Source organism: Rousettus aegyptiacus, unplaced genomic scaffold, assembly GCF_014176215.1.
Source record: "Rousettus aegyptiacus isolate mRouAeg1 unplaced genomic scaffold, mRouAeg1.p scaffold_m13_p_4, whole genome shotgun sequence".
Lineage (NCBI taxonomy): Eukaryota > Metazoa > Chordata > Mammalia > Chiroptera > Pteropodidae > Rousettus > Rousettus aegyptiacus.
Window position 1 is genome coordinate 52429640 of NW_023416307.1, and position 11123 is coordinate 52440762.

The 11123-nt window shown below is 32.1% G+C and overlaps 1 protein-coding gene across 4 annotated transcripts in view; it reads left to right on the top strand.

Annotated features, from left to right (window-relative positions):
* CCDC14 (coiled-coil domain containing 14) overlaps positions 1-10239 on the top strand; it is a 33253-nt gene extending 23014 nt beyond the window's left edge. For all 4 annotated transcript variants that reach the window (XM_016159383.2, XM_016159384.2, XM_036219355.1 and 1 more), the window contains 4 exons: positions 280-362; positions 2284-2502; positions 2577-2709; positions 8597-10239. In XM_016159383.2, the coding sequence (XP_016014869.2) occupies positions 280-362; positions 2284-2502; positions 2577-2709; positions 8597-9533 (1372 nt within the window). In that variant the 3' untranslated portion in view covers positions 9534-10239. The remainder of the gene's footprint in view (positions 1-279; positions 363-2283; positions 2503-2576; positions 2710-8596) is intronic.
* Positions 10240-11123: the final 884 nt, after the last annotated feature.

The window sequence follows — 11123 nt, forward strand, 5'->3', positions numbered from 1 at the left end:
ACATCACTGAAAAGATAAGAGAACTAAAAAAGAAAAAGGAAAAATCAGAGAAGTTAACCTTTTTCTAGTGAGGGAAGGTTTTATGTTATCCCTGGCAATCAGGCCTATAAATAATAGCAGTAGCATGGTTTTATTTGGTTTTATCTTTTGTTTGAGGAATCAGATCCTCCAGGTTACCATGGTTTATGTTGTCTTTTAAAAAAGGCTGTCAAATGTACACTGTTAAATCAGCTTGGAATTCTTACATTCGTGTTTATATTTCTTCATTATTTTCTGTAGGCAGTTGAGAATTTTGAACCAGCAACTTAGAGAACAAGAAAAATCTCAGAAGGCATCTGGTTCTAGGGAATGCAGCCTTGAATGTAAGTAAAAGAATTTTCAGAACTGATGTAAATTCTTTGTGGCCCTGGAAATGTTGATAAAGAATTGAGCTTTCTTAATTGGACTTTCTTTTTAATCAAAATTTTTAAAAAATAGGACTAATACTCCTTATTAAAATTTAAATTAGTGTAGAAACAAAAAATAAAAGATTTGTGCTATCACTTCCTAATAATATACCCTATTTTTTTTTAAAAAAGGATGTATATCCTTTTACATATCTTTTGTTCACATAGAATTGATTTATTTCATAAATAGTTACTGAGTGCCTACTACGTAACAGGCACTAATAGAACTATATAAAAATACTTTTTCTGTTTTAGAAATGAGATTTTTTAAAATAGAAATGAGATTTGTATGGTATATTCTCTTCTGCAGCTTGCATTGATTCACTTAACATGTAGTAGATATGTTTCTTTATCATAATATATAAATGTGTTTCTGTTCAAGAACTACTTGGATATTCTGCTTATATAGTTATATCATGTATTAAAGTCCTCTGCTTATAGATATCTAGGTACTTACCCCATTTTTACCCCATTTTCCCAATGCAAGCAGTGCTTCATGAAAATCTTGTACATATGTCTTTGTGCACATGCGTGGGCATTTTTATAGATTATAGCGGTAGAATTGATGAGTCAATGGGTATATACAGTTGCAGTTTTGACAAATGTCGTCAAATTGTTTTTATGCCTCATAGAGCTTAAAGTAAAAGAAAAACGAAAAAAGCTAATAGTACTAGAAGAAAAGATGAGAATTTTTTTGGAGTGGGGGCATAAAGCGTGAGGGGATCTTTTCCTAAGCCTGACAAAAACTCATATGCCACAAAGGAAAAGATTGATAGAACATATCCCAGAAATTTTTTTCATTTTCCACATAGCACAATGATAAATACAGCCAAAATACATCAACAAAATTAGAACTTTTTTTGTAATACATGATATGACAAAGGCTTAATTTTCTTAATTTATAAATATTTCTTACAAAGGAATAAGAAAAATATAAGCACCCAGTAGAATACACAACTTCATAAATGTGTTCGACTTCACAAGAGTAATTTTGGGGAAGATAATTTTGATTTTACTCTGAATAAATGATAGGGATAGGGAGGATGGGTGTGAGAGAGGAGGGAGGCCAAGATGGGAAGTGGGAAGATAGGCGGTTCTCAATCTAAGTAGCTTCTCTTTTTATTCTCTATGCATGTACTTATTATTTCCTTGAGACCATTTATTGCTATTAATAATGATTTGTTGCCAGCTCCATGAGAGCATGGACCATGTCTCTGTTGTTCAACCCAGAATGCCCAGATTCTACTATTGTGCCTCAAAGTAAGCCTTTATTCAAGGCTTCATTTTTTAAACTAATGGTGTGGTATTCTTTTATAGCCGTTAAAAAGAACATCATAGACCTTCGTTCTGATACATAAAATCTTAAGGGGGAAAAAAGGCAAGGTTAAAAACAGAGTATACTATAGTGTGATTCATTTACATTTAAATATGTTATATGCAAAGGTATTTTTCAGAAAGATACCAGAGTTAATAATGATTACCTCTGAGGAGAGTGGAGGTGTGGTTGGAGAGAGACTCTTCATTGAGAATTATTGGTATCATGGTATTTCGTGGTGTTTGAATTTTTTTTTAAATTTGTGTATGTGTTAATCTTTCATTTAAAAAAGTAAAAAGAAAAATTCTTTTTAATGCCCAAAATATCAATTGGAAAAGAAAGGCATGACTTCTGCCAAACAATTAAAAAAAAAAAAAATTTAGTATTATAGAACTGCTCAAGCATACAATTGTTAAACAAAATCAATAAATTCTAAGTCTTTTCTTTTTTAAAAGCAGATCTTTTCCAGGTTTGTACTTTTTAAATTGGGGAAATAATTATTTGATCTGTTTTGTCTCACAGTGTTCTCTCTTCAGTCATTGAATAAGTCCTTGCAAAATCAATTACAAGAATCATTGAAGAGCCAGGAATTACTACAGAGTAAAAACGAAGAGCTTTTAAAAGTGATTGAAAATCAGAAAGATGAAAACAAAAAATTTGCTGACATATTTAAAGAGAAAGATCAAACTATACTTGATAATAAGCAGCAATTTGACATTGAGACAACTAGAATAAAAATTGGTATGTATTTGAACTGTAATTATGGACAGATTTTTAAAAATGGAATAAGGAAAAAAACTTGTTTGTCATTTTAGAATTGGAGGAAGCCTTAGTCAATGTGAAAAGTTCCCAGTTTAAATTAGAAGCTGCTAAAAAGGAAAATCAGATATTGGGAATAACATTACGTCAGCGTGATGCTGAGGTGACTCAACTGAGAGACTTAACCAGGTAAGACTGAACATTTGAATAATTTATTCCTTTTATTAGATATCTATAAACTGTAAAATATTTTTAGATCTGCCTCTCTTTCTCCTGTCTTTTTCTCTTATTTTGTCGATGTTTTTGCTAATTTCTAATATATATATATTTTTTGTTCCAGTTAGTTAGTTTAGAAATTTTGAACCTGGCTAACTGCTTTTTTAAATCCTGTGGTTCCAGGAAAAGGGCTCTGATGGGGACCTGAAGACTTTTTTAGCAGAATGGTTAAGAGCTCTGGCTCTGAAGCCCAAGAGACCTGAGTGGAATCCCAGCTCTGTCATACATACATTAGCTTATAAGACTTTGAGCAAGTTATTTACCTCTCTAAACCTCCACTGTAAAGTGGGGAAATGAATAGGGTTGATAGGGGGGTCTAAGAAATGACTCAAGATAAGCACTTAGCACAGTAAACCCTCATACCATATGATCTTGGGTAAGTCATTTAGCCTCTTTGAGCCTCATTTGTTTCAAAATGAGGGAGTTAGCAGCAGCCCCCAAGATCCCTTCATTCCCTACCATGTCTTTACTATTATCACTGAATTTTTATATAATATACACTTAAAAGATTCAGTTTTCTCTTGAGACATTTCCTAGGAATTGGATTTTTAACTACTTTTTAAAACATCAGAGGAGAAATCATATATGTTAGGCCTGAATATCATCAGATCTGACCATGCCTTTGAATGATCTTGGAAGTACATAGTTCCAAATATAAAACAATCTTGAATATAAAGCAGTCTCCTTTGTATTTCAAATGAGAAGATCCATTTAAATTAACATTTTTCTACCATTTTGAATTACAAACTTTTAGGGAAATAGATGAAAGAGTAATATATATGTAATATTTAATTTGTTAATTATTTTAAACATTTAAAATTACTTTATATAAGCTATGTTAGCATACAAATATTGCTTTTTGTCCACATTCATATTTCAAAGAATAATTTCTCTTAGACTTTATTGAACAGTGGGAAAGCAAAAGACACTTCTTATATCCATGTATTGTTATAACTGGGCTCAGTCAGAGTTTCTAAAACATTGGTGTGTACCACTGTCGTTCAAAGTAAAGTAACTGAGAGACTGTCCTTTCTTATGAAAGGCTTTAGGTTTCCAAAGAAAAAGCATTTCTTTTCTGAAGAGTACTTTGGAGGGTGAAAACTCCATTGTTATCAGTATTTATGGTAAAAGAAGCCAGTCACAAAAGGCCGCATATTATCTGATGCCATTTATATGAAATGTCCAGAATAGGCAAAATTATGGAAACAAAAAGGAGGTTAGTGGTTGCCAAAGGATGGGGAAAGAGGAAAAGAATGGTAACTGCTAATTGATACAGAGTTCCTTTTAAAGAAGTGATAAAAATGTTCTGATATTAGATAGTGGTAATGTTTGTATAACTCTGTGAATATACTAAAACCCACTAAGTTGTGCAGTTTTAAAATGTGAATTTTATACTATATAAATTATATCAAACTTTTTAAAAGTAGATATGGTAGATAGTCTATTTGGAAAAGAAAAACAAGATGTCAGGTCAGCATGGTCATTGTCCATGTGCCGCTGTTTACATGTCACTGGGAACATCTCCTCATTTTAAGGGACTTGGCTTTCAGCCCCAAGCAGAAAATGAAGGAAAGGAAATCTGTTTCCTAGGAGCGTTCTTTTCTTCTCACAATCTTTGCTTCATACCGCAAAAGCCAGCTCCTTTATGGGCATAAAATCAGAGCTGATGTTATCTTTTATTTACAAAATACTTTGTTTTTTTAAAAAATGTCCTCTCTCATAGCTATTATTTTATTTGTCCTCATGTATGGAGGGAAGATTTTAATATCTGCATCTTCATAAATAGGGAAACAGACCATGGAAGTTAAATATCAATAGAAATTTAATAGCAGAGCTGGGACTAGAACTCACATCTCTTAATTCCTAGCCATGTTTTCTTTCACTCTTGCACATGTCATGGCCTTAGCTAGAATAGTTTATTGCTGGTATAACAACTCCATGCCTAATGCAGGCTAAGTAAACTTTAGCCATTTTTTTTTTTTTTTTAACCAGGGAGACAATGGATAGATAAATGGATGGATTCATTTGTCTATTCATTTATTCAACAAACATTTATTGTATATTATGTTCCAAATATATATATATGAAACATAAAAAAAATTAATCATTTAAGTTGCTAAATATTCACATCATCAAGCAAAAAGCTTATTCCAGTGCTTTGATGATTTATGCAGGAAGATACAGCTTTTTTAAAGGATAAACTGGACTAAAAACTAACGTGCAGTGCATTTGTGAAGAAAATTAACAATAACAGCTTTCAGAGTATTAGTATAATTATTCTAGAAATTAGCATAAATGGAAGCCCAAAGAAATGAAGGAACTTACCTGACTTTCACAGCTAGTTAGTGCCTGAGCTGAGACTTGAGCCAAGATTTTGGATTCTCTCTTCAGCCTGTTTCCTGTTTTGAAAAGGATAGCTTCTCTTTAAGAGAAGATGCTCCATTATTGAGAGATTTTTCTTCTTAGAAGATATCTTTGTATCTGCTCATTCAAAATAACACGCAGTCTGCCTTTTTCTAGTGTTTATGAAAAATGAAAAAGTATTGTGTGCAGTTGAAGCCTTTTCTTGACATTTACCCTAACATAGAAGTACAGGAACTGAAAAAGCTCATTAATTCTTGTATGTTTTCTGCTCTTAGAATAGACTATGTCTAAACTATTAGGTGCATAAACTTTGCTCTCTTTTTCTTGTAACACTCGAGAATTTTCGTGTCAGTTTTTTCTCATTGTTGTCAAAGACCTTTTATCTTTATTCTGGCATAAATCCTGCCTCATGACTGGTAGCTCATTCATTATATTAACTGAATTCTGAATGATTATAGAATCATTAGTGGGCTAAGTTAGCACAGCGTCTTATAAAGGTTAGTACTACCCCTACATTTTCTGAAGGTCAAGTAACAGCTTCAAAATACAAGTATGTATACCCATTGATAGCAATTTTTGTTTTATTCTTTAAATTAAAAAGTAAAACAAAACAAAAAGCCTGGCTTTGAGCATAATTGTATCTAAATTCACCCATATTGTTGATGTATGTTTGGTGACTGACAGCCTATGCAGTTCAATTAATTAGAAACATCTCCAGTACTTGAAGTTGGGCTTCTGTGGCCACTTTAATTTTACTTTAACATTAGAAGGTGAGGTAGCAACATCCAACAATTCAGATATATTCTCACATTCATCTACCCCATAGTACTACACCTCAGTCAGATAGGTGTATGTCTTTTTTTTTTCATTTTATTGTCTTTTTTTTTAAATTTCTTTTTTTTAATTTTATTAATTTCAAGTATACAGTACCTTGGTTAGACATTTATATAGTTTATTAAACGATCCCCCTAATTGCTCTTTCTCTCCTCTGGCTTTCTACCTAGCCAATACATCAATGCTAATTGTGTATGTCTTTTGCATGCGTGTTAAATAATCTCTTAGAAAGAGATTGCACAAAATTTCTGAATGCCTTTCTCAGACTATTGGGAAAGGATACTGAAACTAGAAGGTACACATAAGATATTAGTTCTAAACTAATATCTTAAACCATCTCTTTCTACTCTCTCTTTCAGTAATTTTGAAATAATCTTTATAATTTTTTATATTTTACTGTAACATGTAAAACCATTAGAAATGTGGGGAAAATTAATATATTTTCATAAATAAGTAGTAAATCTTATAGCTTTTTAGAGCACTCTTACAAGTGCTGATAGTTGTTTAAATTAGTATATCTTTTTAACTAGCCAAGAAAGAAACTTGCTTGTCCTATGAAATGTGCCAGTTTTCTAAGCATTAAAAATCCATGTGTTTAGCTGTACCCCATGTAATACAAATATAAATATATCCACTTTATAGTTCTTACAGTGTCTATATTGCTTCCTTTAAAATTTCGACATATACTCATCTCTTTAATTAGAGATTTTTTTTTAAATTTCAGAGATAGTGGTGAATCACATTTTGTTTATACATCAGAAACTTAATGTTTGCTATTAATTCTGTAGATTAAGCTGTTATTAATGTCATTGTCCCTTCCTTCCTTTTCTATATCACTGATTTTGTACACAGCAAAGATAAAATTTTTATTTAAGTCTGGAAAGAAACAACATAAATATGTATTCCTTTTCGAAAAATAAAAATTTTGGTATGAAGTTCTGATCGGATTAATTAGTGGGTCATTGTTTATTATAGCATTCCTTTAAAGATATGTTCCTATAGCATATTTTTGTCTCTTAATAATAGTTCATTAGCTTCTTGGAAGAGATATGAGAAAAATATGGCAGGAGCCATTGCCATTTGAAAAGCAATCAAAACTCAAAATAGAGCATGTTTCAGATAACAGTGTAAGCCAAGTTAGAAAAAAATAATTTTTTTCTTTTGTAGGGAAAAAAAATAACTCATTTTTATATCTAGAGATATATAATCACTGTTGTTTAATATAGAGATTTAGTATTTTACTTGGATATATGTAAATGTTTTTATAAAAATAATATTATATGCACGTTACTTATGGTTTGCTCTTTTTAATTTAACCTCATATAATGAACATTTCCACATAAGTCTTCGTTCTTTGCAACATGACTATAAATGGCTTTGTTGTAGTTATGCTATCATTTATCTTAATCAATCTACTAAATTTGAAGATAAAGGTATTAAGTCTACCTATTTTTTATTTCAAATTATATCTTTGTAAATATATCTTTGGGTCCAGGCTCTTGTTTATAATGTATATCAATAGTATAAATTCCTAGAAGTGTAAATTGATGAGTCAAAAGCGTGGGATATACAAATCTTCTTATGTATTGTCAGTGTGCTCTCCAGAATAATAATACAAGTGTATACTAGTAGAACCTGCCTCTTCAAGCTTCTCTGACAGTGGATATTATTCTTATTTAACTATGTTAACTTGATAGGCCAAAAAAAAGAAAAAATCACATTTAAAAATTTGACTTCCTCTGATTAAAAGTTGAACTTTTAAAACATATTATTGACTAGTCGTCATCCTTGAAAATTACTTGTTGAGGTCTTTTGTATTTTTTTAAAATTGGTATGTTTCTTTTTATCAGTATGTAACAACATATGTGATTGATTTCAAATAGACTAAGGCTTGGTATAAAATGGCTTTAATAGGAATACTAATAAAAGCTACCATTAAATGAATACCCATTTAGCCTGAAACTGTGCTAAGCACTTTACCTCTATATTTTATTATTTTATCTTATTTAATGTTCATTGTCATTCTGAAGTAGGTGTCTTCATTTTGCAGTTGAGGAACTTAAGATTCAGAAAGGTTGAGTAACTTGCCCAAGATTTAATTCTATTTCTGTCTGACTTCAAACCCTTTGTGGTTTTTGTTACATTACTCTTTTCTCAGTACTTCGCTGTTGTTTATACCTGTTTATGCCAGATAATTTTCTGTCTTTTTTTTTCCAGTATTGTTCCAGTGTCCTTTGCATATATATTTTGAATGGAGAGAAATATCTTACATACTAACAGAATACACTATCAAATGAGTAGTATATTTGCCATTTTGTAATGTTGCTCAAGAATAAAGCATCTCCATACTTTAAGAGAAAAAATTTCTGAGCTTCTATTTTTAGATATAACATTAGATTTAATACAGACCTCAAGATCTTTTATAATTTGTTATTTTAACTTACTCTTTCCTGAGCATGTTCTATGATTTTGTGTTATTAGTTGCTTTTCTCCATATTAAGACCCGGACATTGCCTCAAATCCTTTTTTTTTGAAAGATGGGATATATATAAATAAATAAATGAGTAAAAAAATAATTAGTGTACTAAATTCTTCTTAACAGAACTTTACAGAGCAGTATGGCAAAGCTTCTCTCAGATCTTAGTATGGACACTGCTCGCTGCAAGCCTGGGAATAATCTTACCAAATCACTTCTGAACTTTTATGATAAACAGCCTCAACATGACCCAATCCCTCCTCACACTTCCATAATGAGCTACCTAAATAAGCTAGAAACAGATCACACTTTTACACATTCAGAGCCGCTCTCTACAGTTAACAATGAGAAAAACGTAGTGCCAGACAGGCCCTATGAAAGTGTTCTGCCTTCCAAAGGCCCGCAACATAGTAGCACTAGGAGCACAGAGGAGGTGTCTGCCCCTGGAATCATTTCTACCCTTTCAAAACAGGATTCTGATGAAGAAAGTGAAATTACAACTTTAATAGAAGATGAGTGTGATCTGGATAATACAATTTACATCCCGTTTTCCAGAAGCACTTCTAAAAGGAAATCAGCACTATCTAAGAGATCATCCCCTCAGCCACAGATCAGTGTAGCTCCACCACAGCCGGTCAGCAACAGTGGACTTGTCCTTGAAAAAGAAAACAAGTTGTGTGCACCCGGAGATTGTTACTCTTCCAAAAAGGAAGCAGAAAATGTACTTGAGAAACTTTCCAGAACAGCCGAAATGAAGGATAAACAGCTACTAAAGAAAATTAAAGAAGCCATCTGCAAGATCCCTGCTGCCACTGAGAATCCACAGGCACCAGCCACGTGTCACAGCCCCTTTACTTGCCAGGGCAGCACCTTTCAAGTGAAAAGTGGTGCGCTTTCTGATGGTAGCTTTTTAAATTCTGACTTCACCTCTGACTGGAGTGTCTCTTCTTTTTCAACATTCACTTCTCGTGATGAACAAGACTTTCGAAATGGCCTTGCAGCACTGGACGCCAACATTGCTAGACTCCAGGAGTCTTTAAAGACTGGTCTTGTAGAGAAATGAACTCAGAAGAAAATGGATTGAGTGCTTCTTTTGAAGACTAGACTTGGTTACATGGAATGTATACTTTAAATTTCTTTAGAGAAATGTTTTAAAATAATTATGTGTGAAAATAAATTGAATAATAAATTTATTATTGGAATATATCAACATTGGAGCTTATAAAAATGAGTCATCTTAAACTGACATGTGCTAAGGATAAAACGTTGTAAGTAACTGGGAAGTATTATATATAATATTTTATTTTAGTACTTAGGAATTAGAGTTCTTCTATTACCCTGCTGGGTAAAGGGTACAGGTTGGAAGGATCCTCTGCTTGTCCTAAAGGATAATTGGAAGGGTGTCTAGGTGCAATTTATTGTATTCAAACTGGTTTCTCTTCCAGGATTCCTTTTGTTTTTTTTAATGGCATTGTGTTTTATATGGGATACTTTATGCTACAGGCTAGTGTTTTTTAGTGAAATGTGTAAACATTTAAGGCAAAAAGTAGTCTACCTCTTAAGAAATATTGATCCAATAAAATATAGGTAACATCCTTAGTTAGCATATGGTTTCTTAAAACTTGGGCACTTTTATTTGTTTTTATACCGAATGCATGTTTAAGACCTTTAAAAAATAAAGTCAGATTGATAAATGCTAATAGATAAGTTTCAATTTGGGCAATTTTTTTTTTTTAATAAATAAAGGATGTTTGTTTTTTATCCTCATATTTGAACATGACGGAGTTTGTAAATCTTTCACTGGTTGTAATTTGCCTTTCTGATCAATTATTTCAGCACCTGAGCTGAGAACATTCTCTGTTCTATAATTAATATGAACTAGGTTGTAGTCCGCCGCTCTATACTACTAACACCTCTAAATTACTCAGTATTTCTTTCCTCCACATAAGCAGCACATTTTAACTCTTAGGAAGTTGAGTGTTGTGCTATCACTAGCACTCCATACAAGTCAATTGCTTGGTGTTATGTGTTTAGTGCTTGGGCAGGCCTTGGCATTAAAGAGTGTTCTGCTGGTCCCAGAACCTCTTCCTGCTGGTTTTTTAAGTGTTGGTGCCACAACTTCTTAAGTACCCAGATATAGTCTCTTTGACATGTCTAGACTTTATAGACAGAGATTTCTTAAGTCCAAAAGTATTAGATAAATTCTAGGCTATTTTCACAGAATTATCCATTTATACTTATGATTTTTCTGATTTCCAGTATTCATAAATTAATTCATTGGTTTATTTAAAGGTAACAGGTCACAACTCTAACACATAAGTTCAGAAGTACAAATTATAAAGCAAGGAAGACCTAGAAGAAAATAAATTTCATTTGGATCTTAAAGAGTATATAGGATTTGGATAATCCTGTGACTATCCACAAAATGTTTACCCCACAGAAAGTATCGCAAAACATGGAGTTTGGTTGAGTGAAATATTAAGAGGATGGTAGGTAACAGCAACCTGACTAAAATAAAGGGGTCAAGATTATATGATAATGGTAATAATAGATGATAACACATTTCAAAGAGTAGAGGTCATATTGTAAAATGCCTTAAGCTCCAGGCTGTGGAATAACCATTAAATGTGAAGTCATTGGGTGTTTGGGTATC